Here is a 26,336-nt window from a genome sequence, read left to right as displayed (position 1 = left end):
TTCACAGTGGACACTTCTGTTACTTTTGAGCATTAGAATTGTCATAAATTGCTCTTCACTTGCAATTTGTGATGATCACTTTACCCTAAGGACAAAAAAACTCCTTGTATTGATGCTCTGTTCTATGGAGAGCCATCACAGAGAGGGGAGCACTGATCTGCTGTCCTTGCTCAATGCTGAGCAGAGGGAAGTGCTGCAGCTTTCTGTTCAAATTGTAGTGAAAAACAAGAGACACTGTGCCCAGCTTCACGGTGTTTTGTGGCAGCCCAGGCAAAAGACGGCGAAGGCTTGGATTGTCTTTGTGAATTGTGGCCAGGGTCTTGGTCACAAACACATGGAAGAAGATTCCTAGTTAACCACAACTGAGAAAATAGGCATTATGATGTTTCCAAACGGTGAAATTAGATCACTGATTGCAGATATTTGTCTTAATAGTAGAAACTGCATTTTTGCCAGTAACCTTGAAAAGTACAATATTAGAATTTACCATTGCTTTTAGTGGCACCTCTTGTGAACCCTGTTTTACTAAGTACTGCCTAAACAAGTACTAAGAAGATGATCTTGCTTAACTTCAGCTTTGGTTATAAGCTAGTGAAATGTGAAGCTGACCTCACAGGAATAATGCAATAGGTTGTAAAGAATGGGCTACATATAAAGAATAGCACACAGAGCTGTGTGCTGTTGACATTAACAAAGATCAACGTTTTTGTGAGGTTTCTGAATACAGAATTGGAATTTGAGCCCCTGCTAATGAGAACTGAGGCTGTAGAGTACCTAGTACATAAAGGTGATTGGAGATGTTTCAAGCAAATATTCATCGACAGTGAAAAAATTTTCAAATAAGTTTTTCATCTGGCATTCCTCCAAGCCTATATGTACATCTCTACCAGAGTCAGCCACCTCGATTGTCGATACACCCCAACAAAAGGGAGAAAGACTTTTCTAAGCTGCCTAGACACATTTCAAATGCATAAAATAGCAGACAGCTTTAGCGTGAGGTGTTGCAGAGTCAGAGACAGTTTTCATGAGACTGAATTTATAGCCTCATCCAGGCTCCCCTTCTGATAGTGTCATCTGGACCTCGGTGTCAGTGAGCTGTGACAAGGGGACTGTTTCTCAAGTAACGAAATATCAGCTTCAGCGGGCAGCTCTGGGGGATTCCTGGTCCCTGTAGGAACCCAAGAGGGATGTGCATGAACCATATGGGCTATGTAAGGTGGTATGCATGGTAAGAGCATTATGTGGACTAGGAGACTTCCTCCCTACCACCCTTGGCATTGCCTGGTACATGAGGCATTTACTCCTTTTCTCACGATGCAGTTGACAGTGATGTTTATTTAATGCAGCTACAGCTGCCCTTATGCTTCTGTGCTTCTACAACCTCAAGCTCACAGAAGCCGAAATACGGTCCATAATTTTTTAATAACCTTGGTCAGTGGCTAGTGTGAAGAGTTCTTGGAGTCCTGATAGGAAAGCACAGGTTTCTGCCATCTCTCCATTAAGCAGTGGCAGATTCTTATCCAGCATTTAGCTCATGACAGTTGTCACAAAGGAAATTGTCTGGCAGATCCATGGAGCCCCAACCTTCTGCAAAGTATTTAGGGAATATTTGTTTTCCCTTTCACTTCATGTCACCATCTGTTTATCAACATGATGACATATTCTGCAGTTTAATGACCTGAGCCATTCCACTTAACTTACCTTTTGAGTCCTTTCCCTTTTATATATATCGGTGTGAAGCATTTTGTAATGCTCTGTAGGAGGGAAACTGAATGAAGGGATGGCACTGTGTTTTGCCGAAGGTTTTGTTTAGCTGCAATATTTTTGCATATCAGCATGAGTATATATGATTGTGTAGCTCAGCAGCCATGACTTAGCAAGGCAGCCTGCCACTGTAATGACAGCCACTGCTTACTTCCCCTCCCTATGGCTCTGGCTGAAACAAATATTCTTCTATGCCAAGGTTTAGGATGCATCAAGCAAAACTATCTCAAGAAGTAAAAGTCATTACAATATTCTCCAGGGTTTTGATTTTGTGTGTTTTGCTTTTTTTTTTTTTCCTTTTCTTGTCTTTAATACCGGCTTTATATCCTTGCATTAGTGTAAAACACCTTTGGTCTTCCTAAGTATCACTTTATGACATATCAGTCCTTTTCTCAAAATGGGACTGGTTTTATTACTGCTATTGAGTAGACTGACTTAAATTCGCCATTTCTGGCAAGAACGGGCACAAAATTTCATCTCAAGTGAAATGTGGGTAGTTTCCTCCTCTGTAATTTCTCTGGGTGTGTGTGTGTGTAAATAGGAAGAGATTGTGTGGGCCTGCTGTGGTTTAACCCCGGCCGGCAGCTAAGCCCCACCCAGCCGCTCGCTCACTCCCCGCGGTGGGGTGGAGGAGAGAATTGGAAGAATAAAAGTGAGAAAACTCAGGTTGAGATAAAGACAGTTTAATAGGTAAAGCAAAAGCCGCGCACACAAACAAAACAAAACCAGGAATTCATTCACTCCTTCCCATCGTCAGGCAGGTGTTCAGCCATCTCCAGGAAAGCAGGGCTCTATCATACGTAATGGTGACTTGGGCAGACAAATGCCATCACTCCGAACGTCCCCCCCTTCCTTCTTCTTCCTCCAGCTTTATATGCTGAGCATGACGTCATATGGTATGGAATATCCCTTTGGTCAATTGGGGTCAGCTGTCCCGGCTGTGTCCCCTCCCAACTCCTTGTGCACCCCCAGCCTCCTCGCTGGTGGGTGGGGTGAGGAGCAGAAAAGGCCTTGACTCTGTGTAAGCACTGCTCAGCAGTAACGAAAACATCCCGGTGTTATCAACACTGTTTTCATCACAAATCCAAACCATAGCCCCATACTAGCTACTGTGAAGAAAATTAACTCTATCCCAGCCAAAAACCAACATAGGGACAGTGGTGGAGACAGGAGACTGGATTCTATTCTTGGATTTGTAATGGACCTGCAGTGCATCATGAGATAAATCAGAATTCAATCACGTTATCTGAGTGACTTATGTAAATGTATTTCCTACAAGGTTATCATGCAGTACCTAGCACTGTTGGGTGTTTCTCCTATTTGGAGTTGTTATAATTCTATTATATATTTTTTTTTTCTTACTCTAACATGTCACACATAATTTTTATAATGAGGAATAGTATGATCAGAAACAAAAAGTGATACGAGGCTTGTCATAATAAAAAAATAGTGCTAGAGCTTATCCTAAACTGTGTGTGGTAACACTCCTGTTCTCCTGAGAACGGAGAGCTATACAGTCCTCTGAAAGCAATCGTCATAGCTCTCCTGACCATTATATTGGAGGCTATTATAGTTAGCAGTAAATGAAGAGCTGCTAACGCGGTCCACAGGAGCCATTGCACTAGGGCTTTTCCGCCAAAAACTCTAGCCTTACATTCATAAATGCCCTATTAACTCTAATCTGAGGTCACTCCATGCCAGCTGTATGGAACATTGGTTACCAAGCAGTTCCTCATCTTGCACCTTAATATAATTATTGTTAATTAATACAGTCTCTCTCATTATGGTTGTTACAGGCAACCAGATAGAAATGCGACATCAGCAGTTAGGTAATTACAATTTAATTGAAATGGGTCCATTTGCGGGGGTGCAGAGCTGGGAAAGGTGAACGGGCAACAGCAGGCTCCGCCACGCTGCACAACTAGCTGGAGGTGGGGAGGAGAAAGGCCACCCTCATCCTCTCTGTTCCTCCCATCATGAAACCATTTGATTGTCTTGATATGTAAAAAGATTTGAGCCAACTCCTTGGAGGCCCCAAGAGTTTAGGAATCACTTCTGCTCCTGGATAAAAGCGAAGTCTAGCTCATGACGTGCTACACTAGTGTGTATGAAATGTGGAAACTGCTCTGTAACATCCTCCTGGCCTGGAGAGCACTGCAGTGATTCACTTAAATGTTTTGCATCTCTGCAGCTATGTTTGCTGCCATTGCTGCCTCAAATCTACTACAGCTACGCACCTTTCTGAAGAGTCTAGCGCTATTTATTTATTTCTGGTTTTCAGGGGAAAATGCACCAACTGGGGGCTGTTACTGCGTAGGTCTCCTGTTAAGATCTTGACCTCAAGCCATATGACTGGGGTCCTAAGGGGGACCACTGAAGTAGCAGTTTGAGCTAAAGGGCTGTACATATCCTTGGGATTTCTGGCAAACCCAGCACTGAGCCCTGGAATTAGTTGTGAAATTCCCACACTGTGCTGTGAACATCTTTAGAGGGAAAGTATATTGGTTTCAAGAAGAATTAAATGTGAAAAGAATAATTAAAAAATATTGTGTTATCGTAGCAACCAAAGCAGTTGGGGTTTTTTTGGGTTGTTTTAAAAAAAAAGCTGCACTGATGCAATAAAAAATGACACAAAAGAATAAATGTATCAAGTCGTTATGGCAACTGAAATATGTAGGTTGGAATTTATGTATCCAGAACTTCTGTGTGAGTAAAATAAACATTATCCTTGTTAATTAAAATATCATGCAAATATTATTTAATTTAAAATCATTAGTCATGTTTTCTCTTACAATCAGTGACTTACTTTCTGTTTTCTGTTTCCAAGAATTTACATTTGCTTCTAGCTGTGGTCCGCTTGTATTTTCAGGGCAAGATTATGATTTCACTAATACGGGCTTAAATGTGGAGGGATTCCATTGAAGCTAATGAATAAAATGTATGCAGATGGGCACAACTGGAATCAAACCATGTGCTTTAACATGTTATTCTTGCTGCAGCTGACCTTTCTGCTCGGAGGGGCTTTTGGCAGGTGTCATCGCTCCATGCTTGAAGGGACCTCCCTGCAACCACAGCTCCCTATCTTCCCCTCCAGCTTGACACAGTGCACATGGAACTCCTTCCAGAGTTTGCTTCTGCATACAGCCTGCCCTCTTCAGCTGTAAATTTAGCTTCCAAGATGTTGTATGATAGCCAATTCTAAATGAGCATTCATTAATTATGTTCAGCCTTTTAATTTTTCTAGTCCTTTTCCTCCAGGCTTCAGGAGAATTCAGTAATAGCTTCTGCTTTATTTGAAAGAAATAGATCTTTAATATCCCAAATTACTTGTCATATTTCATCTTCTTTATGCCCAGCAAAGTGCAGAATGATGGCTGAAAGGTAAGGAATGGGGAGAACGAGCATCAGGATCTGACTGAATCCCAGTGAGCTGAGGGAAATGCATTTATTTGTTTAAAGTTTTCATCTCATCCATTCTCATGTTCAGAGGCATCTGAATTTGCCCTATGGCGTTTGGTAACACTGTTGCCAAGACTGTTTTGGAAAATAATCTGTCAGGGTAAGAATTCAGCTATACATAAGTTAATTGTCTCCATTTCTTATGTGGACAGCTGCCTGGCATGGAGCTACAGCAGGGGTGGGTCTTCGCCTGAAAACCGTAACCAATCTGTCCAGTCTCATGCTTTGAGCCTTATTCTCATGATCTCTTCATCCTTGCAGCAGGGTTCATCTCTGCAATGCTCTTTTTGCTCAATTTTCCTCTTTTCCACATGCAGCAGGTCAGCAGATCCTTCCAACCACCAGTATTTGGTGTGCCAGGTGTCAGCAGGGGAGAGAGTGTACCTGAGCAACAGCCCTTGCAAGGCTTGTGTTTGCAAGGACTCCGGTCCCTGCAGAGTGCCATGGTCCCTCCCCGCTGCATGAACCATTGCACTTGGCGGAGTCCACCACTGTGTGTCCTTAGTGACACTGCTCACTCTGGGAAAGGAGACACATGAGTGCCTTGGTTTGCAGCCCAGCTGAAAATAAAGCTTTGCAGGAGTGACACTGGAGATGGAGCCTGGATGAGCAGGATGAAGCTCCTGGGTGTGTCTTCTGGTCGGTCACAAGGCTTGAGTTTGTGGAGCCAACTGACTCCAGCCAGCTTCATTTGAACTCTCTGTCCGGGAGGAGAGAAGATGAAGCATGAGCTAGTGTCTCCTCCCTGCCTGAATTTCCTGCCTGGAAAGTCAATTGTCTTGCCCCAGACCAGAGTCACAGACAGATAATTATGATATGGATAATCAGGGAGATCGGGTTTGAGTATAGGCTTTGTGTTAGCCCAGCCCAGGTGACTACTGAGTAACTGGTAGCTTGGACGATAGCTTTTAGATGGGTGGTCAAATCTGTATTGGGGATGAGCAAATGCAAAGTGGCTCAGTGACGTTCTGCCATGCAGAGACAGGCTGAGAGCAAGACTTGCTTTCAGGAGGGCGGAGCAGCATTAAATCAGATCCTGACCTTTCTGAAACACAAGCCCGCAGCCACATAATTGTTCCTGAGCTCTAACATTCTTTAAGTCTGTCATAAAATCTTCTGAAAGGTTGAATCCATATTAGCTAAAGTGGAATCATAAAAATCCCAGGGTAAAATAAATATTATTGTGATATTTATGCTCACTTCCAAATGCAATAACTTAAAAAAAAATCAAACACTCGTGGTGCAATTCGTACAATAAAATCCATGCCCAGATGTATATTTTTCTTTTCTCCATTCATATTTACTGGTCATATTGGGAAGACTGGTGCAGAAGGGATTATGGTGACATTCTTACAGGATTTGGCCATGAGACCTCGTAGCCATCTGCAACATCACCCTGACTTGAGACAGCTGCAAAGACTGAGCTAATGTCATGTGATGTGGAGCAAACCTTGACGTCTTGAAACAACGAACCAGAAACCCTACCGTGGAAATACAAATCAAACCCTTTCTGATGACTAAATAATTTGACTAGGGATACTGAACCGTGCTTTTCTAAAGGGATTCAGAAACATTTGATTAGGCACCTTCGTTTTTTCAAGGATTTTGTGGACAAGAAGAGAGCTCTGCTATATTATTTCTGGACTGAAATTTAGGTCCAGAAGCAAATGAAACTCTGCCTGGCTTCTGTGGGATTATATTTCTGATTTTAGTTTCTAGCATGGTCTGCTCTGGGATGTCTGAGTTTTCAGTTACCTGTGATATTGGTGAAAGTTAATTCCTGTCAAAAAATTTGCTGAATGACATTTCTTCCTGTAATAAGGACTATAAGAAGCACAGAAATAGGTCTAGCAGTGTATAGAAAAAGGAAAGCACATCTTATGGTCTCTAGGATTATTTCTCTGCATGGCATTGCAGGAAAAACTCTTCAAGTCCCCAGCGACACTTTGTCTCCCACAAACCATCCAAGACGTACAACTTTGTTTTGTGGTCCAAGATTGTCAGCAGCAGGAGCCAAAACTGCTCACAATACATTTAGGAGAGCTGTCAACTCTGCCTAGGTACAGCAAAAAGGTGCAGCCTTTGGTAGATGGATCACAGACACAGAAGACATTCTTGCTGTTGCTGGTATGTTGCAAAGGATGAACTTGACTTGCGTCCAGTTTTAGTTCCCACATGGCTTGAGGAGAGCTGGAGCGGGATTGCCTGTACCCTGGCGTAGAGGTGTGCTGCGTTCTTTGCTAGTATCAGTATCCTGCTGTGCATCCCAGTTCAGTTCAGGTTGCTTCCTACTCCAGCATAGCTGCTAAGTGAATTAATTTACATCAATGTCCTGTAAAATGGATAATTCCAGCATATGTCATGTTGCATTTTACTTTCCCTTAGCTTTTTAAATATTCTAATGATTTTTTAAAGTGCTTACTTTCGAAAAAGTTAATTAAATAAAAGCAGTATCTCTCAGCACTATATATTCCTGGGAGCATTTGATTACCAAGATGATAGATTTCCTGACAGATATTGGCATCCAAAAGTTAACAGATCACTGTTTTTTTATACCTTTCCTCTCTTAATGTAAATCATTTGGGGCAAGCTGGCATTTATCTACAGGCTCTCATGGGACTGGAGCAGAGCTACCAATTCATGATACAGAACGCCAAAAGAGGCCTCACATCAGCTTCTGTTTTGAACTTCTCTTTCTAAAAGGACACAGGAGAGCATTCCCTAAGCTGCCGGCTGTAGGAGAAGGTGCATTAGCTCTCTGAACCCTAAGGCAGTTTGTCACGGTTTAACCCCGGCCGGCAACTAAGCCCCACCCAGCCGCTCGCTCACTCCCTGCGGTGGGATGGGGGAGAGAATCGGAAGGGTAAAAGTGAGAAAACTCATGGGTTGAGATAAAGACAGTTTAATAGGCAAAGCAAAAGCCGCACACGCAAGCAAAGCAAAACCAGGAATTCATTCACTCCTTCTCATCGGCAGGCAGGTGTTCAGCCATCTCCAGGAAGGCAGGGCTCCATCACGCGTAACGGTGACTTAGGCAGACAAACGCCATCACTCCGAACGTCGCCCCCTTCCTTCTTCTTCCCCCAGCTCTATATGCTGAGCATGACGTCATATGGTATGGGATATCCCTTTGGTCAATTGAGGTCAGCTGTCCCGGCTGTGTCCCCTCCCAACTCCTTGTGCACCCCCAGCCTCCTCGCTGGTGGGGTGGGGTGAGGAGCAGAAAAGGCCTTGACTCTGTGTCAGCCCTGCTCAGCAGTAACGAAAACATCCCTGCGTTATCAACACTGTTTTCATCACAAATCCAAACCATAGCTCCATACTAGCTACTGTGAAGAAAATTAACTCTATCCCAGCCAAAACCAGCACACATTTGCAGATTTATTTAGGCTCATAGCTCCCCAACACTCCCGTCGGCGCTCCTGGTCCCTTTGCAAAGCTGCTTAGCATTTTCTAGCCACAAAGTGGTATATGTGCCTTAGAAAATACCCCATACAGGTGTGTGTGTAAATAAATTCAAAGTCCTGGCAGCAACACCCAAGAGCATGGGAGAGCAGAATAATGTTTGCATGTATGTTTATTATTTTTTTATATTTTTTGTATTCCCAATGTTGGGCCTCGGTCCTAGAGGTAAACATGCGGTAACTATTGTGGATGGTTACAAGTACCTCATATTGATATATTAGGCATAAATTCTGGAGCCAAACAATAGACTGGTATAAATTCTGGAGCCATAAAATAGACTGGAGAATTCATCCACTGTTACAAGGTTTGGCTACTATAGGAAGACCTCCTGTAAGAACTTTTGGAAATCTCATGTGCCATAATTGCCTGTGAGGGCAGATGCTCCTTCTGTCTGGCTCAGACATGAACTGGAACATGCTGCGTGCTGAAAGTGGAACCAGTGACAAGTCTTTCATAATGCATAACTGTGTACTTTGGCAAAAAAAAAAATCAGCAAAAATTTTGTTGACGGTTGACTGTGGCAATTGTGCATGTCCTAATAAGCTACAGGAAAGATGTGTTATAAACACAGAAAAGCTTTGCTGAGCGCTGTTAAAATTAGATAAAATTAACAAGGTAGCTAATGTGATTACTATTTTATTAATAAACATTTAAATAATGCTGTAAGTTTGCACAATGAGAGAGACATTGCCCTGAAGAGATTACGGTCTAAATAGTTCCTGTTAATTATGATCTAAATAGATTAGCATTAATTATACACAAAATTGGAAGATTGCTTTTGGTGTGATCTACGATTCTCATGGTTACTACCCATGTGAACAAAGTTACCAAGTGAAGTTTTAATCTGCTTTTGCAACGTTTGCTTGTAAAATCTCTTTTTCTGACCAACTTGAAGAGAGTAAGATAATTTTTTTTTTTGTGAAGAGTTGTTCCAACTACCAGCCTTCTAAATACAGGGGTCTGGTAAAAAGTTTAGATTTTGGTCAGTGGTTTTAATTCAAGCTTGAAGTCATTATTTCCAGAACCTCCTACCAGGAGGTACGAGCATGGTGAACGTGCTCCACTGCATTTGTACGGTGTCACCCTGGGGCTGCCAGTTCTCCTTCTCATGGTGACCTGCACGGTTCAGGAATAATGAGGTGTTGCTAAAATACTTATTTTGCATGAGCAGGCAGCTTTTGGATATAAAGTGTACAAATAATTTTAGACAGCATAGGCTTTTGGTTAGCCTCTAAAGGGAGGATTGTGTGTAATCAAGAATAAGAAAAGACTCAAATCCAAGAATGCTAGTTTTTAATAAATCTATCACACCACACAGCAAGTATCCTTTTTGCCTCTTGCATGCACTGTCCCCTTTATTTCATAACACAAAGTTAAATAACTATTGGTTTTCAGACGGATTGCTCACGTATACTTTGTTCAAGTTTGGGAACCATATATTATTTTGCTAATGCTTATTGACCCTTAATACACTGGAACAGAGAGATGTTCCAGATTTATTGCAACTACTCGTACTTGAGCTGTTTGTACCCTCCTCATGCCCTTGGTTTGCCGCTCTTCACAATTAATCTGTGACCCATTTCCCGAAGGAAAACAACTGAAAGATTTCATAGCATCTTATGACATTGTTTTATGTTCTTTCAAAATATTGGAGTCAGCTAATGGTGAAAAATTTGAGGAAAAAAAATACGTAGAAGATAAACAAACTAAAGTTCCTTATCCAAGTTCGCAGCTGCACTCATTGGATAAATGCTACCATACAGTCTGTAGTTTCTGCTGAAAATTGTCAAACCTCTTTTGAGAAGTTGCAGAAGCTTAGCTCCTTTAGGACCAGGCAGAGTTTGGTCTTGATGATTAGAGCAAATAAATAATATATTGATTTGCATAGTTTGTATTGTTGCCGGTAAATAACAACAGTGGAAAACGCTTATGTCAGGTATTCAAAGAAAACAAAGTTGAAATGAAAATTTTTATGCATGCTTTTTTGCTCCTTGTAAAACCAATTTTCCCTTCCTGAAAGAAACACTTCAGGAGTTGCTTGGATTTTCTGTAGGCTCCGAGGCAAGATGCAAGACCTGGGTTCAGTTCCTTGCCCTCCTGCATAATTTTGGCCCGGTTGCCTTGCTATCCCTTCCTCCCTTCCAGATAGTGAATGAGGGATATGCAACACCCTTTGGTGATAAGAAACAAGCTGAAGGAATGCATGGTTCTCTGTGACTGCGAGCGTGTTGGAGAAGCTAAAACTTTGGAGAGGACACGCATGGAGTCTTGTGTGCTCAGCCCCATGTAGTGCTGAGCTGCTGGGCCTGATCCAACATTTAAACACATTCTTAACTGGAGCACAGGACTAATGCCATTGGTTCCAGTGAAGTTAAAAGCACGTGCCTAAGTAGTTGGCTGGATTGGGTCCAGCATTCAGTCTTTTGCTGGACGGAGCCCTAAATAAACAATCTAGTATGAGAGGAGAAAACATTTGCACATGTGGATGTGATTTGGCTGTTTCTGTGGCCCTGGCTTGTTGTTTTCTAAGTTGTGCTGGCAATGGTTGGTCTACTTAAAATGCTAACAATTTCTTGCTTGTTGTGTTAAAATTGACTGAGCTTCTGGTGCTCAGGCTAAAAAAGGATGGGTCTAAATCACTCACAGAGCCTGTGATGCTCAGCACCGACAGATACAAGACACTGTACTCAGTTTGAATTCACTCTATTTTCCTGTTCGTGCTCTTGCAAAGTGCCCAGAAATTTTCTGAGATCCGAGTTAGTGGCAGTCATCATGTTTCATTCAAAAGCTGACACTTCAAGCACATTTTTGCAGGGCAGAACATTGTAAACAGAGATGTTGTTTATAATATTTATTGTCTCAATAAAAAATCTACAAATATATATATATTTCCAGTAGGAAAATTGAAAAACCACATACAGCCTTTTACTATATCTTCTATTAAAGATATTATTTGAAAAAATACTGTGTGTTTTATGTTTGAAATCCGTGTAAATGAAGGAAAGGTAGCAAAAAAAGCATTTGAATTTAAAAGATTTGCAAATATGGCTACAACAAAAGTATGAAACCCTTTCAAAAATATGTCACTTAGGAGAACGTCTTGAATTAGAAATGAGAAAACAAACCAGATAATTTGGTTGGTGCTGTAAGGAGATCTATTCCTGCAGCTACTCCAGATGAGAACCCTGTTACCGTCCGCAGGCCTTTTTGGCAGGGCACTGATTTCCTTCCTTATCTCTATGTTCTGATGCTGAGAGCTGCAGAGCACCTTGAATGCCTTCTGAAGTCAACTAGAGATTATGATAAACATTATCTTGTAGATTTAGCCTGTTAAGACTTTCAGAGACTTCCATGGGAGTGGCTGTAAGATTAAACCCAGAAATTTTTGCATGACAAAACATTAAGGTGAAAATCTTATGTATGAACCACCTGATATTTACCTGAATTCAGGCTACCTTTTCGTATGTGCATGCTAATCTTTACATTTAAGTGTAATAGAATTATAGTACACATCTCAGCTACTTTATTTGATTTTTTTTCCCCTCTTTAGTCTGCAGCTTCCAATGGATCAGAGGGATCTGGACAATGTGGTGAACACAATAAGGAGAACCAGACTTTTGAAAATTATGTGGTAGACATGAAGACAAAGGTATGACCCACTCTTTTGTGATGGAGAATGAGATCCTTATTTAGTCAAGTTTTGCTGGAGGTGAAATGTGTAGAATATATTGAATTTGAGCTCCTGCAGTCTTTTTTTTTGCTGCTTAATGACTGCATGTACATTACCACATTCGAATGAGGCTTATGGCTGCAATTTATTGCTCTATGTTGCTAACCCTGTGCATTTTATGCTGTCCTAGGCAGGATTTATTTTTTATTTTAATGTAAAATTATTGTTATTATCAGTGATGGTTCTACAGGATTGCTGATCTCAAGATGTTTTCATTTCAGTGTATTTTTGAAGTCCAAGGTGTTGCACAGTTAGTAAATTTTATTCAAGGTGTTTTCACTGTCTCAGTGTGCGTTGTAGTTTATTTTTGGTCTGGAGTCAGTGGGGAAGAATATGAATGTCAGCGACGTGATGATTTTTGTATGGGCAGTCTAATGATACCTACCATAAAACTACGCTGAATAATACACGAAGCAATATGACTTCATAACTGTGGTAAGGGGGTATGTTACACTTCTCTTTATAACAGTCTTGTAGCTTGCAATGGTGAAGTTATAAGTGTTTCATTATAATATCTCCATTATTTTCATAGGTTCACAACTTGGCTGGAACAATTCTCTTGGGCTTAGATGTTATTATGTAGAGTTTCAGCCTTGAAGTCATTGTGTATTTTTTTTTCTTTTCTAAGTGAAAGAAAATTATTAAGTTTTCTTTTAAAGTTAGCAAGCTGGAAACATGATGAAAAGAAAACAGACATTAACTGAGTTGGCATGCTTATGTGATACCTTGTAGACTTCAACAAAAGTTGTTTCTAACAGTGGAAACTTGCAGATTATTCCTCTTGTCTAAGGCTTTTCCATGGGCTTTGTTTCTAGCTCAATTTCTCTGCTCGTTAACTTTTCAAGATCTAAAGAACTAATAGTTTAGCATAACTTTCTGAGTTTCTTGTGTGGCTGTGTTCCCAGCTGATCAGAAAACTTTTGTACTGTATAGGACCATGGTGCTACTTGAGAGTTGACATACAAAACCATGTACACTCATTGAAATTTGCCCCTATGTTTATGGAGGAAATTATTTCCCCAAAGCAAGGAGTTATCAAAAGCTTGATATATGCCCTAAATATATTGTGTCCATGAGGATGTTATAGAAATTATGGGATGTAGTGGATCTCAGCCCATTTTCACATCAACTCCAGTATGAGTGCCCAATTGAACATCTTCCCTACATCTGCACTATCTTCCCTACTTCGAGTCATGATACTGCGAACTCCTGGGCTCGGTGTTTCTCCATCAGCAGTTCTACATACTCCATTTGCATGTTGTTTGTAGCTCTCCAGCACAAAGCGTACATGAGAGTAAACTCCAAAAATTGGTAATTCCATTGACAAACTCTAAGATGTTCAAAGCTGTGAGTGGTACTTTCTTCAGTTCCCAGTACCATGGGATAGCAGATAGCAGATATTTTGTTTTTATTTCTTGGAACTTCTGTCAGTTCATTTGAAAGAGTCATTTTGTCTGATTTCTTTTTCAAGTGACTGTGCTTGAATGTCAATGGCACACTGCTATGACAGTGACACACAGCTATTTAGGACTGGCTACATGTTTAAACATATGCACCAGAGCTTTTCAGTTGCTGATGATCAATTGGTTGTTAGATTTACTTCCCCAGGCAGAACGCTCAAGAATTAAAATGAACTCTTCATTCACCGTGGATCTCGAGAGCTGAGAGCCACTTCAGGACATACTGCCCTTGAGTACCGTGTGTTTCTATTGCAGAGCATCCCAGCCCACATAAAGCCAGTGGAGCATTTGTAACTCTTTCATTCTGAATAAGGGATTTGTGGGAAGCAAGAGAAAACAATTATGGCTTTGTATGGGAAATAATAGATACATAAAACATTAGGCATAAGTTTTAAATTAATGAAGGTTGCAGAGCTTTTGAAAAGCTAGCTTACCCAAGGCCCTTCAGAGCTGTAGGATGGCTCAAGGACCTTTCTCCATCCTCTGTTCCACACCCTGTGATTATGAATGGGCGTTTCCTACAACCCTACAAGTCATGAGTGAGCTTGCCTCACCCTCTTCTCACAGGCCTGTAAGCTGGTGAATTTGTGGGAATGAGCCTACCAGAGAGGTTGCACGGTCTCCATCTTTGGCGATTTTGAAGACCAGACTGGATAACGGCCTGAATAACCTGGTCAGACCTCACTGCTGTGGTCTGAAGAACCTACTTTGAGCAGGAGGTTGGAATGAAGACCTCCTCAGGTCCTTTCCATTGTCACTTATCCTCTGATCCTTTGATTACATTGACTCCTGGAGAGGAAGGGAGGCAACCACCCTCCTGTCCCACTGAGCACCCTTGGAGGCAAATGACTTTATACACCACTGGGTGCAGCAGCCAATGGCCAGGTATTACAATAAGGCCCTCAGCAAACAGGACCTGCAAAGTGCATGTTGGTTATTAAAAAGCCAAATATAGCTTTTTTCTTGCTGTTGAGTGCTGGGGCAGTGCTTGGCTAAAGTGGTGTAAGCTCCCACGTACTGAATAAAAGGATGGTAAGCTGGGCATGTGCTTGGGGCAAGAAGGCAGGGGATCACTTCCACAGCTGTGGAGCAGAAAACAAACTTTTCTGTGGCTGTTGAGCCTGGGGCCACTGTGGTGTGGCCACTTGGGTGCAGAGTCCTTGTGAGATGAAGGAGTGGAGCTGCCTGCCCAGCCTTCGCATCTCCCCGTGTCCATTCTACATCTACCTGCAGGGCTCGGAGCGGCAAGGTCTGTGCTACCCTATGGAACAGAAAATTGTCGTCTTCTTTTTTTTGAGAAAGCTACCAGCCAGAGAAATTGGTCAGGACTCCAACATTGATTGTGCTAAATGGCAATGAAATTTGCCACACACGGGAGAAGGGAATGATTCTTGTTATAGCTTCTGCCTGAGACTCTCATGGGTCTGAGGCCAGTTGCAGAGCTGCTGCTGCTAGGGCTGCTGCAGAATTGCTAATTTGTTGATCTTTAAATTAACATCAGCACTCACGGGCTTCTGGTTCAGTCTGGGAACTGCATTAAAATTCTTAGCAACTAAGGTATAAAGAACTTCACACCTTCTGAAATTTGTATTAACTTCTCTTCCTGGCTGAAGCAGGGTTTGTTCTGACATTTCATCTGTAATACAGCTTCTAACTACGTATGCAGGAACTGCGAGATTAGTAGTTTTTCACTTTTTGTTTTTCGTAGCACAAAACACTCCTAATAAAGAGGCTGTTTCATGAGATTTTCCCTTCTAGCATATAATTACTCAGATAACTTCTATCCCGGTGTTAACCTACTAACTAACCAATTGTGATGCACAGCAACCTAGCTGGAACTGGGCTTAAGTGGTATAAATGAGCTTTGACCATGAAGACTTATGTTCATGACTACATCAATTGCCCTCTTGGAAGAGATGTAATCAGGAAAGTATTTATTTGTAGCTTTTTTGGGTGCAAAGAAAAGAAGAAAGAGAATATAACCCCACATGAAAGACTAGCAATTTAATACCATCAACAAGTGCTCCGTAGTACACAATTTAAGACACATTAGGAGTAAATAAATCTTTCTCCACATTTGTAAGAGGATGCGTGTGTTTGTGTGTTCTCTGTGTAGGTGCATAGAGCTCTAAATACTCACTGGCTAAATTTTGCAAGATGCTGACATTACTAATGCTGTGTTAGCAGTTTGGTAGATGTCTCCTTTCTTAGTGTCTACTCCAAAACTTGGAGACCTAGTATGCTTCTTTTTCTTAATTTCTACTGTTTGAATTAGAGATAATAATGAAGCCAATTTGGCTTTTTTTAAAGAATCAGTGTCTCTTTACAATTTTTGCTCTATATTATTTGGGTTTCAAAAGAATTTAAGAAATGTTTAAAAAGGTGTATCATGAGAGATTTAAAAAAAACCATAGAATCCTTCCTATTGGTTTTAGATTTTACAGAAGCTTGCTTTTACAAATATTCAGTTCAGCTGGATGTTACAGGCTCTGGTTCTAAATATAACTGCCTAATTAAACCCTACGCTTTGGTTATCCAAGTGGAAGTACCTGTATACAGTGAAGATTTTAATGCCAGAAAGGAGCATTAAATTGTCCAGTCTAAACTACTGCATTATACAGACCATCACATTTCACCCACTCACCTCGTATTGTTTGGTTTTGTATGACTTAAAAAGAGACACCTTGGTAAAATCAGAGAAGGAAGCAGTCACCTGGGTAAGTGGTTTTCACATGGTGGTGGTCTGCAGAGCCACTGGTATCATAGTGGGAAATAGTTGTTATTCTTCCTGTATTAAGGCTTCCCGAGAGTCAGAGCTCATCGCAGACAATATTTTTGACCATCTAAATCAACTACGAGCAACTATAAACCATCTCTTTTCACCCCAGATGGCTGCTTCTCAATTTGTTTGTTTTTTGGGTCAAGTCTTTCTATAGTAGATTTCAATCATGTTAATATGTACAGATAACACGAAGGCTGGAAAAGCAGAGGAAAAAATAGAACTAAGCAGCAATATGACCCGCAGAAATTAGAGCAGAAGGAGATGTTGCTAATGAAGGGTAAAGCAGTGCCAAGGATTTGAAAATCTTATGCTTGGGGAGAAAAAAAATGAATGGAAAAAGTATCTAGTTGGAGGAAGAAAATGGAGCAGCTCAGCCTCTTTTTTGGGTTTGGGATGAGTAGTTAATGAAAATGAGAAACTATATACTTGGGAGAAACGCTGGAGACCCATTGACAGTCGTCTCTTCCCATCCCTGACTTTGTCATCGATAGATGTGTGTTAGAAGCTATGACCAGGAGCCCTGGCAAGCAAAATGAGCCCATGGAAGGGTGGAGCTGGGGTCTGTGTCCCCAGAAGCATGGGTCTCTTCTGTCTGGGGCTACAGAGATTCTGAGGGTAAAAAGTATTTCAGAGACCATGCCGCTCAATGATGCTCTAAGCTTGGGTGGCACACGGGCAAATCCTGTGCTGTTCAACGCACATTGATGCATTTTATGGAAGGTGGTGAAATTGGAGGAGTGCAAGAGGAAGCTTTTAGGTACATTGATGGAGCCTGATTTTCCCAGATGCACACATGAGTCACGTTGTTCACATAAACAGCCTCAAAGGGTTCAAACCTTTGTTTTTCATATAAACTGTAAATAGGATCATGAATTCACTGGGACCAGCTCACAGCAGTAGAGTTACTTGCAAGTAGAAGCATTTACAGATCCTGCCCTTGGAGACCAATTTCAAAATATATCCCCATATGCCAGTTTCAAGTATGATACGAAATTTTACAGCCAAGTCATTAGGTAATTATATGTATGGAAATGTTTCACACCTTACTAGATCAGCTTGAATCTACCAATTGGAAGAGAACAAACTGTTGGATGCTTTACATCTAAGTGTTAAAATATCTCCTGATTTTAGAGTTGGCTGAATTCCCTTTTACCCTATCATGCTTAGAGCACAAGCGTGGCTTAGGGTAGACCATCTTAATGGGTTAAATTGTTCTTAAGTAAATGGTGAATTGATTCTTACTTCAAGGATGTTTGAAAAGTTCCCTGTTTCATATAATCTATAGTATAATAAACTTGTCTGACTGGCTACTGGACTAAACCTCGGTAGGGAGAAAACTTGCAGGTTCCAGTGCAGCCTGTAAACACAAATCGAGTTTGTGTTGCGCGCATGTGGTTGCTCAGAGTGAGTTAAAGTTTTAGACACAGTCGTAAGTGCTCTGGAGACTTTCTCTTTAAGATGTTACATCCACCAAGACTTTAATAGTTGGGGGAGGGTTGGTTGCTCTCTGACCACATATCTGATTCACTATGGATTTTGTAACTTTGGTAGCAGTGACCTCATTTTGGCAAAATAATGTGTGTCATTTACTGAGCCTCTTGCTGCTTTAGCAATCACAAGAATATTAGGGTTATAACCTGAGTAATTTATGGAAGAGAGATGACTCTTAAATATCCTTTTATTTTCTTGGAAAGGCTTATTTTATTGAAAACATACTTTAGCTCGGAGTGAGAATGAGAGATCCTCAGCAAAGCACCCAGGGGGAATTGTGCTGTCCAGTGTGTTGAAAAGGTGAATTGTAATGTATGGGTGTCTAGACGTTTCCTCTTGTTGCTGTCAACAGTCCAGTTGGCTGTATTTTTTTTTTCCAGTGAATAGGAGCATTGATTTTCCTCTCTCTTTGGCCAGAGCTTTCATTTTACATATCTTTCCCCTTCTGTGTCTCTTTCTCTCTCCCTCCCTCTTTCTTCTCTCTCTCTCTCTTCCTCTATCTGTAAGAGAGGGAAGACTTTAAGAGCTGACAGCGAGCTTTCTAACTCAGAATGATTCATGTAAGACACCTGAAAGGCAAGCTCTGCACCAGCATCCCTGCAAGAAAGGTAGGGCTTGGGGGGCTAAACAGTCTGTAAAACTCTGAGCAAAGCGTACAGAGCGTGAGATAAATTGATTAAGCTGCGGATCTGTCAAAGATGCAGGAAAAGTTTGGGAGAGAACTTAAGGAGTTTTTCAGCTCTGCTGTTCGGGGTGCTTTCTTTTAATTAAAACTTTGATGTATTTCTCATAAGTGGGGGGGAAAAAGTGCCCCTCTGTAGCTTTGAATAATGTATATAACGTGTTGGGTTTTTTTTCCGTGGATGGTAAACGATAATTATATCACTGTTGCGCTTCACAGACCTGCGTGCATGTGTAAATATGCAATTCCCTTTTTTTTCCCCTGACTGATTATTTTCTGCTATACTTTCTGAAAGTTCGCCGTATCCAGCTGTTATTTATATTCACTTCCTGAATCCGAATCTGACCCAGTAATTCTGAGTGACTGTAGATGTGACGCACGAGCTCTCGCACACACCTTAATGTTTCAGTCATGCACTTCAAGCAATACGCCTTTGTAGGAATCATGCTCTTAATAAAAACCCTTACAACCCAAAGCAGTTGTTTTGGCAGAGAAGTGACAGCGCTGTGATAGATGGGCCCGATAGTTGTGTGCGTTGTGCTTGCTCGGAGTTCGTAGAAAAGAGGAGGGAGAGAGCGAGCGAGAGGGGGGAGAAAAAAAAAAAAAAAAGACAGAGAAGGAGAGAGCGAGAGGGAGAGAGACCGAGAGAGAGAGAGACTTGGCAAAGGAAATCTTATGGGTATACTGAAACAGCAGATCAGAATTGTGAAACCAGAGCCAGGGCTGAAATGTGATGCTTTTGCTCTTTTGTGCTTGTTGTGGTTCTCATCTTTCCATTTAGAAGGCTGCATACCATTCAACAGAATATTCTGATCACAGATTGAACAATGCAGCAATCAAGCTTAATAAGCCACCTGGAAGTTTTGCTTGAGACGATTCCTGGTGGGTTTTCTGATCCCTGTGAGCATCATGACTGCCTTTAGCATTGTGGAGGAGGACTCGAGTTTCTTATGAGGGCCCCACTTGGAAAAGCAGGCTGTGCAGATTCAAGCCTCCGGTTCTGTTCATGCTGTTCAAAAGCCTTTCCTCACCCTTGCTGATTTGTTTTTATGATTTACATACACTCCTGTGGAGATTTACAGAATGGATTGTCTGTGCATTGTCACGACCAAGGTAGGACTGGAAACATTGCTGTTATGTGTACATATTTCTCTGCTATTTTTTTGTTCCTATAATTAAATAGATTGAGCATGTTCTGTGTCAGTTGCAAGATAAAGTGATAAATAAGCTTTGTTTCAATGAGCGTTTTGTTCTCTTTTTCTGTAGATTATGCAGTTTGCTTCTATATCACTTCCTAAATGATATGTAATTTACTTGTTTTTACTAGCAAAAGGAAAATTATTTCATATTTTATCTTAGCCTGTGCTTGTGTCTATTAATATCTCTAGCTACTAGAGCACTTTCAGAATACATGGTAAAATGCATATATTTTCTCAGCTTATTATCAGTTTATTCTGTAAAGTAAAGAATAAAAAAAAAAAGGGGGGGGGCATTATATGGGTCCTAGGATTTTAAAGAGGCCAATCAGATGTAGTTTAGATAGTCATGATGTTTCTGATTGGAGAGATCCAAGTTTCTTGTGGCTTATTGTGGCTCTTTTGGGGAAAAACATAGCTTGCTTTGCATCTCTAGGCCTGAAATAAAAATACCTTGGTCCCAATTCAGCACTCTTATACTGATGTAAGATCTAACCTGACTGTTTGGGAAAGGTCCTTCTAAATAATTCTCTCCAAACGTGCATGTAAACAATTTCTTATCCACAACAACGGTGGCAGGCTAAGGACTTTGGGGTTAAGGACACTTCCCAAGTTAAGGAGAATTCCTGGCTTAAAGCTCTGGGGTAGGGATAAGCTGAACAATTCTTTGAGATGTCCTCAAACTTAGCAAACTAACTTAATAATAAATGACAGGCAGATAATCAGGGAACTCCCCTTCTGTTGCTACAGGACAGGCAGCTCACCGCATGTTTATAACTGCATTTGCACATGGTGATTGTGTTTATAAGGAGTAGTTACCAGGGGAAGTCCAGACATTGGGGTTCAGCACAGTTGCTCCCTGTTCTGGTTTATTTTTGATGAATTTCCTCATTTCCATAGGACTTGCAAAATGCCTGGGGTAGCCAGAAGCCCTGAAGGTTGCGTAAATGATAAGGCAACCCAACGGTTAGCACTGCCGTCATCATTGCTGTCATTTTTTGCATTGTGGCCATGCAAAATGGGGACCCCCATCCATGACATGGAGAAGGGCAGGAGGAGACACCCCGGGCACCCATGGGCAGCAGCGAGGGGTGGTGGGTGGCTGCCGCAGAGAGTAGGGAGTGTGGTGGAGCCGTGGAAACAGATGCGAGCTGTCATCCCCATCTTGCCGGGGGAGAAATCCATATGGGGAAGGAACAGGAGGTGAATGAGGCCACAGAAGGAGCATATGCTCTTTCTGTGGCCTCATTCACCTCCTATTCTTTCCAGGTCCTTCTGGCTCCCACAAGCCATGCTGGGTCTGAGACTACATCCTCAACCTGCCCTGGAGCAGAGCGGAGGTCCCTGTGGGTGCTCGTTGATGCAAAACTGGCGAAAAGCGCTCAGCAGCGGTGGTGCAGCACCGCTGAACAAAGCTTGGATGCAGGATCATGCTAAACATCCAGTTTACACTCCCAGACTTTGCTTTCCAATCGAAAATAAGCAGGAAGGTTGAAAAAAAGAGCTGTGATTAACCCTACTTCTGGGTGTCTGGTGGTGCAGTGGGAACCTGCAATCGCAACCATCCTTGGCCTTGAGAGTTTGGCAAGGAGGTGTGTAGTATCTGGAGTTGAGACAGGGGAATAAGTCTACTTATAAGATGGTATAATTGGGAGAAGAACGTGGCCCGGTGCCTTTTTTTTATATATCAAGAGTCACCGCTTTATTTATTTTATGAATTGGTGATGAAAGTTTCCACTGAACATTTTCCCAGGGCTTTCTGGGCAATAACAAACGTAGACTCACCATCATCTCACTACTGCTGCTGCTCTGAGCAGGGCTCCCAACTCCATCTACACACAATATTTTTTTTCCCAGCTTTTTTGTCTCTTGAATCCGCTGCTAAATGGCTGAAATGATCTGAAAGTCAAACATATGAGCCTCAAATATTCAGCTCCAGATATTCAGTCTTTGCTGCCAACTCTGATGTTGGAATGAGACAGGATTGTGAATTGTAGATGACCTGCTATTTGGATGCATGTGGGAACACATATTAACATATGTAATCGAGCTGAATAATGGCAAAAATGTAGTTTCAGAACACTTTCATATTGCAAAGGCTTGAAGCCAAAGAAATTACAGTTGATTTCCTCATCTTGGTGCCATGGTTTGGTGCCATATTTAAATAGCTGCACCAGTGACGTTATGTTGTATTGATCCATAATCTGCTCTTACTTGCTTTATTGTGCATTGGAGTAACTCTACTTCCTTTAAACCTACAAAATTTTTATGGCATCTGTTTATGCCAATTTTCACTCATATAATAAGAGCAGACCTTTTTCAGAACATTTGAGATTTTTTAAAAATTCATTTCAATAAGTATGAATTCTACAGAGCAACAGTATGGTCATTTTTGGCCTCAGATCTGTTAATTATCCTTATTTGAATATCCATTTGTCTGATTTGTGCAAATAATTGCCATTCTCATTCTTGGAAAAGTGGATCTTAATGTCAAGAGGGAGTAAATACATCAGTTTTATTCTTCATATCTTATAAATAATAAAAGGGGAGTAAAAGATGAATGCTATTTAAACTGTAAAAGATGAACACTGTTTAAAAAGTTGACATTTTTAACACATGGTCATTAAATTTAGTCTGGAATTTTCAGTGTATCCAATCTATAGAAAATGATATAAATGTTGTGGTGGAGTGAATATGCCCTTGTAGATTATGTACAATGGATCTAAAGATCCTGCTTTAAACTCTATATGGTGAAAGATGCCATCTAATAACATTAATTTCTGATGTACCTTGCCAAATCTTAAATCCTACTGACATCATTTTTTCAGCCAAAATGTAAGATATGTTTAAGAAAGATTTAAGATATTAATTTGTACAAATTCTTCCTCTGCTTTTTTATTTCTTTCATGTTTCCATGCATTTTTGAACCCAGGACTTAGGAAATGCTGAATCAGTCAAGGAGGACTTCTTATGGTCTCCTAGTTTATTTTAATTGATCATGTTCCCAGCATAGCTTCTTTCTTTTACTGTCGCATAAAGCACGTTAATTTGTGGCATTATTTTATCATTAAGAAGAATTCAGTGTAAATAAAAGCTTAGGTCAAGACTCCATCCCAGCAGGAGCACCAGGAGTTTTTGAACAGGAAAATCATTCCCACTGTGCCTCCCAACAGTCAGAGGCAACATGCTGTCCTCTCCCCTAGCTATCAACTCTCCTTCCATCCTTCTGCCTTTTACAGATTTATGAATGCAACAGTAGCCGCCGCTGGTGAAAAAGAAAATAGATAGCTCTGTGTTACCTGACAAGACTCACTATAACAGGGGCTGCTTTACTGAAACCCCCAGTTCTTGGTGTCAGGTGGCTTAGAAAAGATCATCGGCTTTCCCCGGAAAAAAAAACCCAAAAGCTTTCTGGCCCTTGTTGCTACAAAGGAGAGCTCAGAGGTGGAGACTCATTGGCCCAGAAGGCCAATGGAGGGAAATCAAAATGTATTTTTCTTTTTTAAATCTCATGATTTCAAGGTGTCAGATGCAGACTTTTTGATACTTGCAGCTGGCAATCACAGCACCAGAAAAAAAAAAGAGAATTGAATAATACCACAAGTGGCCATCCAATCCTCTGTCACAAGCAGGGCTAGCTAAAGACCTTCTCCTAGGACAGAGATTTTAAAACTTCCTGGGCAATCTAGTCTAATGTTTTATTATCCTTAACATTAGTAATGGCCCTAAGAACTGTCAGTGTTGGTTGTCACTGGTGTCACCTCTTGTTTTGTTTGGGAGCTGTATTTTGAGGTTTGCTTAAAATCCCAGATTTTATCACCTGAAAGCTTCTATGTTTTGAGAAGAGCTTGCAAAGATGTACAGGAAGACTAGACACCAAATAAAATGATCCCAACTTATTCAGAAAACCTAAACCACTTGCCCGACTCCCACGTTTGCAGCACTGAGCACTGGCAGCAGTGGGGCTCCTGTGACCCAGAGCTGTGTCCTCCAGCTTGTAAACCAGAGAATTGGCCACCTTCAGACCCAGGGAGAATGCCCACCTGGAACTTGTTGGTTTTGTTAGCTACAAAAATAAATTTCTGTCATCAAAATGTTGAAAATTCTGCAGCAATTATTCCTTCTTAGAGATTCTTCTTGCCAGCTTCCACTTAACTCTGTAGTGGTTTAAGCTGGATCACTCACTACACAGGTTCCATGTTTAATCTGAGTGTCACTGACCTCTGTGGGACCAGACAATTAAATGAAAATGTGATTATTCATGTGAATGGAAAAAAGATCTTGTATATTTGGGTTTTTTTTTTCAGAGTTAATGAAAGAGTCAGTTCATTCCAGTAGTGAAGAAGTTTGGAGTTTTGTTTTTAGTTTTTTAGTTTTTTTTAAATTCTGTATTAGTCCGGTTTGGTAAATTAACAATATCTCTCTTTTCACGGCTATCTGTCCAGCACATTTTCTAAGGATTTAGTCCAAGCATTTAAAAGCATGAAATAAAGATGGAGGGAAAAAACTGTTTCGTAGCGGTGCTGGGAAGCAGGGTGATATGCCTGTTTATGTTGTTAACCTATACCAAGATTGAATGTGTACAATTCTGACTGGCAAGGTTGCCAGGAGCCAGCAACATCTGTCTGTCCTATTTCTTCTGCTCATCTGGCAATATATTTGTAACAGGGGACACCAATGTATGCGCTTAAGGCAAAATTCTGACAGATGTATAAGCAGAAGTCTCAATATGCGCAATGGTCATGGAAACTAAGAAGCCACTGCGGTCAAGTACAGGACCAGCATCTGGCTTAGACCCTGGGTATGGTATGACTCTTCTGTAGGTCTCTCCCACTCCACACACTCATCACCCCACTTTGCAGCATGAAGTTAAGAGTAAAGCAGAGAAGAGCTATAAAATTTGCACCTTGCCTTTTTGTCAGCATTAGCTTTCCTTTCCCCATAGCCCCAACATGGAAGACAAGGCAAAATTCAGAGCTCTTCCTCCTCAATAGCAGTCCTGTGAATCTGAGTGAGGAGTTGCTGTGACTTTGAAACTACCAGTCTGCATTAAGGATATCATTACAAATCCCTGTCGATAGTGTGCCATGCTTGGGAAAGGTGGGGGCAGGTCTTGTGTCCCAGTAGGATACTGTGAGGGGGAAACCCTCATTCAGCATTTAGCCAACACAGTTGACTCCCAGCACCAACCCAGCTGATTTAAAGGGTGTTTTCAGAACTTGGCTGAAGAATGGAAAAATGTGGAGGTGACACCACTCGAGTGACCTCACTGTTCCAGCCTCTCTAATTTAGAGCAGCAGCGAAACCAGTCCCAAGATGCTCTCAGAAGGGCAGAACGGTAAATCAGATCAGGTCATCTGCTGGAGGTGGAGAGCAGGTCCACACACTATATGCCAGCTGTTGGTGTCACTTTGCAGAGGTGAATCCACGATGAGGTTAAGTTGAATTATTGATTATGGTGGCCTGATGCCAATGCAAATAGCTAATACTTAGAATATTTATTTATGCTGAGGTGCTTTTGTAATAGGCCTTACTGAAGAAAATAGGCCTGTTTCCCCCCACCCTCCCCCCAAGTTATATCGTGTTAATCTGAAAAAACTCAATATAGAGTTTTAAAAAGGTAATGCAATTTATTTTGTGGAACTTCCTACAAGATCAGCTGTATGTGTCCGAGAGGCTATAGAGTCAGTCCCAAAATTAGGAAATTATAAATCTAGGTATAAATACTGAGGTTGAGCCAGTGCCTCAGGTGTTATAGACTAGTATAATCTTACCAAAACCAGCAGAGCTGTAGAGAGTTACCCTACATGAGGATCTGATTTAAATTTAGCTGGATATGAAACAAAAAAATAACCACATTTCTATGTGCCCGCATATTGTTAATAGTGCTAAATAGATCTGGGCAACATTTGTTGTTTTTTCTTTGCAAGACTTCAGGCTTTGAATCATTGCAGTTTGAAATCATAAACTGGGTAGCTAAGTTTTTTGTGCTGAATTTCCTGGCTATAACAAACCCGAAACAAAGGAAACATAATGATTTTCCCCCCAGAGATTCACATTTAGCTAAAATCAAAATCTTTTTCTATAGTCATTATTAGGTGCTGATGAGCACTTCAAACTCTGGTATTTTCCTGACAGACCCTAAAAGTGTAATAGTGCTGAATCCATGCAATTTACATGTAATTTAGTAAACTCCATTCTGAAGTGGTACTTGAGGACAGCTTTGATGACTATGGGTTGGCTGCTGGCTAAACTGCACAGTCTTAGAAGAGCAGGAAGATCCTTTTCATTGATTACCATTTATCTT

The 26,336-nt window shown here is 41.2% G+C and overlaps 1 protein-coding gene across 1 annotated transcript in view; it reads left to right on the top strand.

Annotated features, from left to right (window-relative positions):
* DLG2 (discs large MAGUK scaffold protein 2) overlaps positions 1 to 26,336 on the top strand; it is a 1,041,736-nt gene that overhangs the window by 136,768 nt on the left and 878,632 nt on the right. Inside the window, exon 5 of the mRNA XM_075140227.1 lies at positions 12,239 to 12,337. Within this exon, the coding sequence (XP_074996328.1) occupies positions 12,239 to 12,337 (99 nt within the window). The remainder of the gene's footprint in view (positions 1 to 12,238; positions 12,338 to 26,336) is intronic.

This window comes from Calonectris borealis, chromosome 1 (assembly GCF_964195595.1).
Source record: "Calonectris borealis chromosome 1, bCalBor7.hap1.2, whole genome shotgun sequence".
In the NCBI taxonomy this organism is placed as follows: Eukaryota; Metazoa; Chordata; class Aves; order Procellariiformes; family Procellariidae; genus Calonectris; species Calonectris borealis.
Note: the sequence above shows the minus strand (reverse complement) of the source record. Positions and strands in the feature narration are given on the sequence as shown.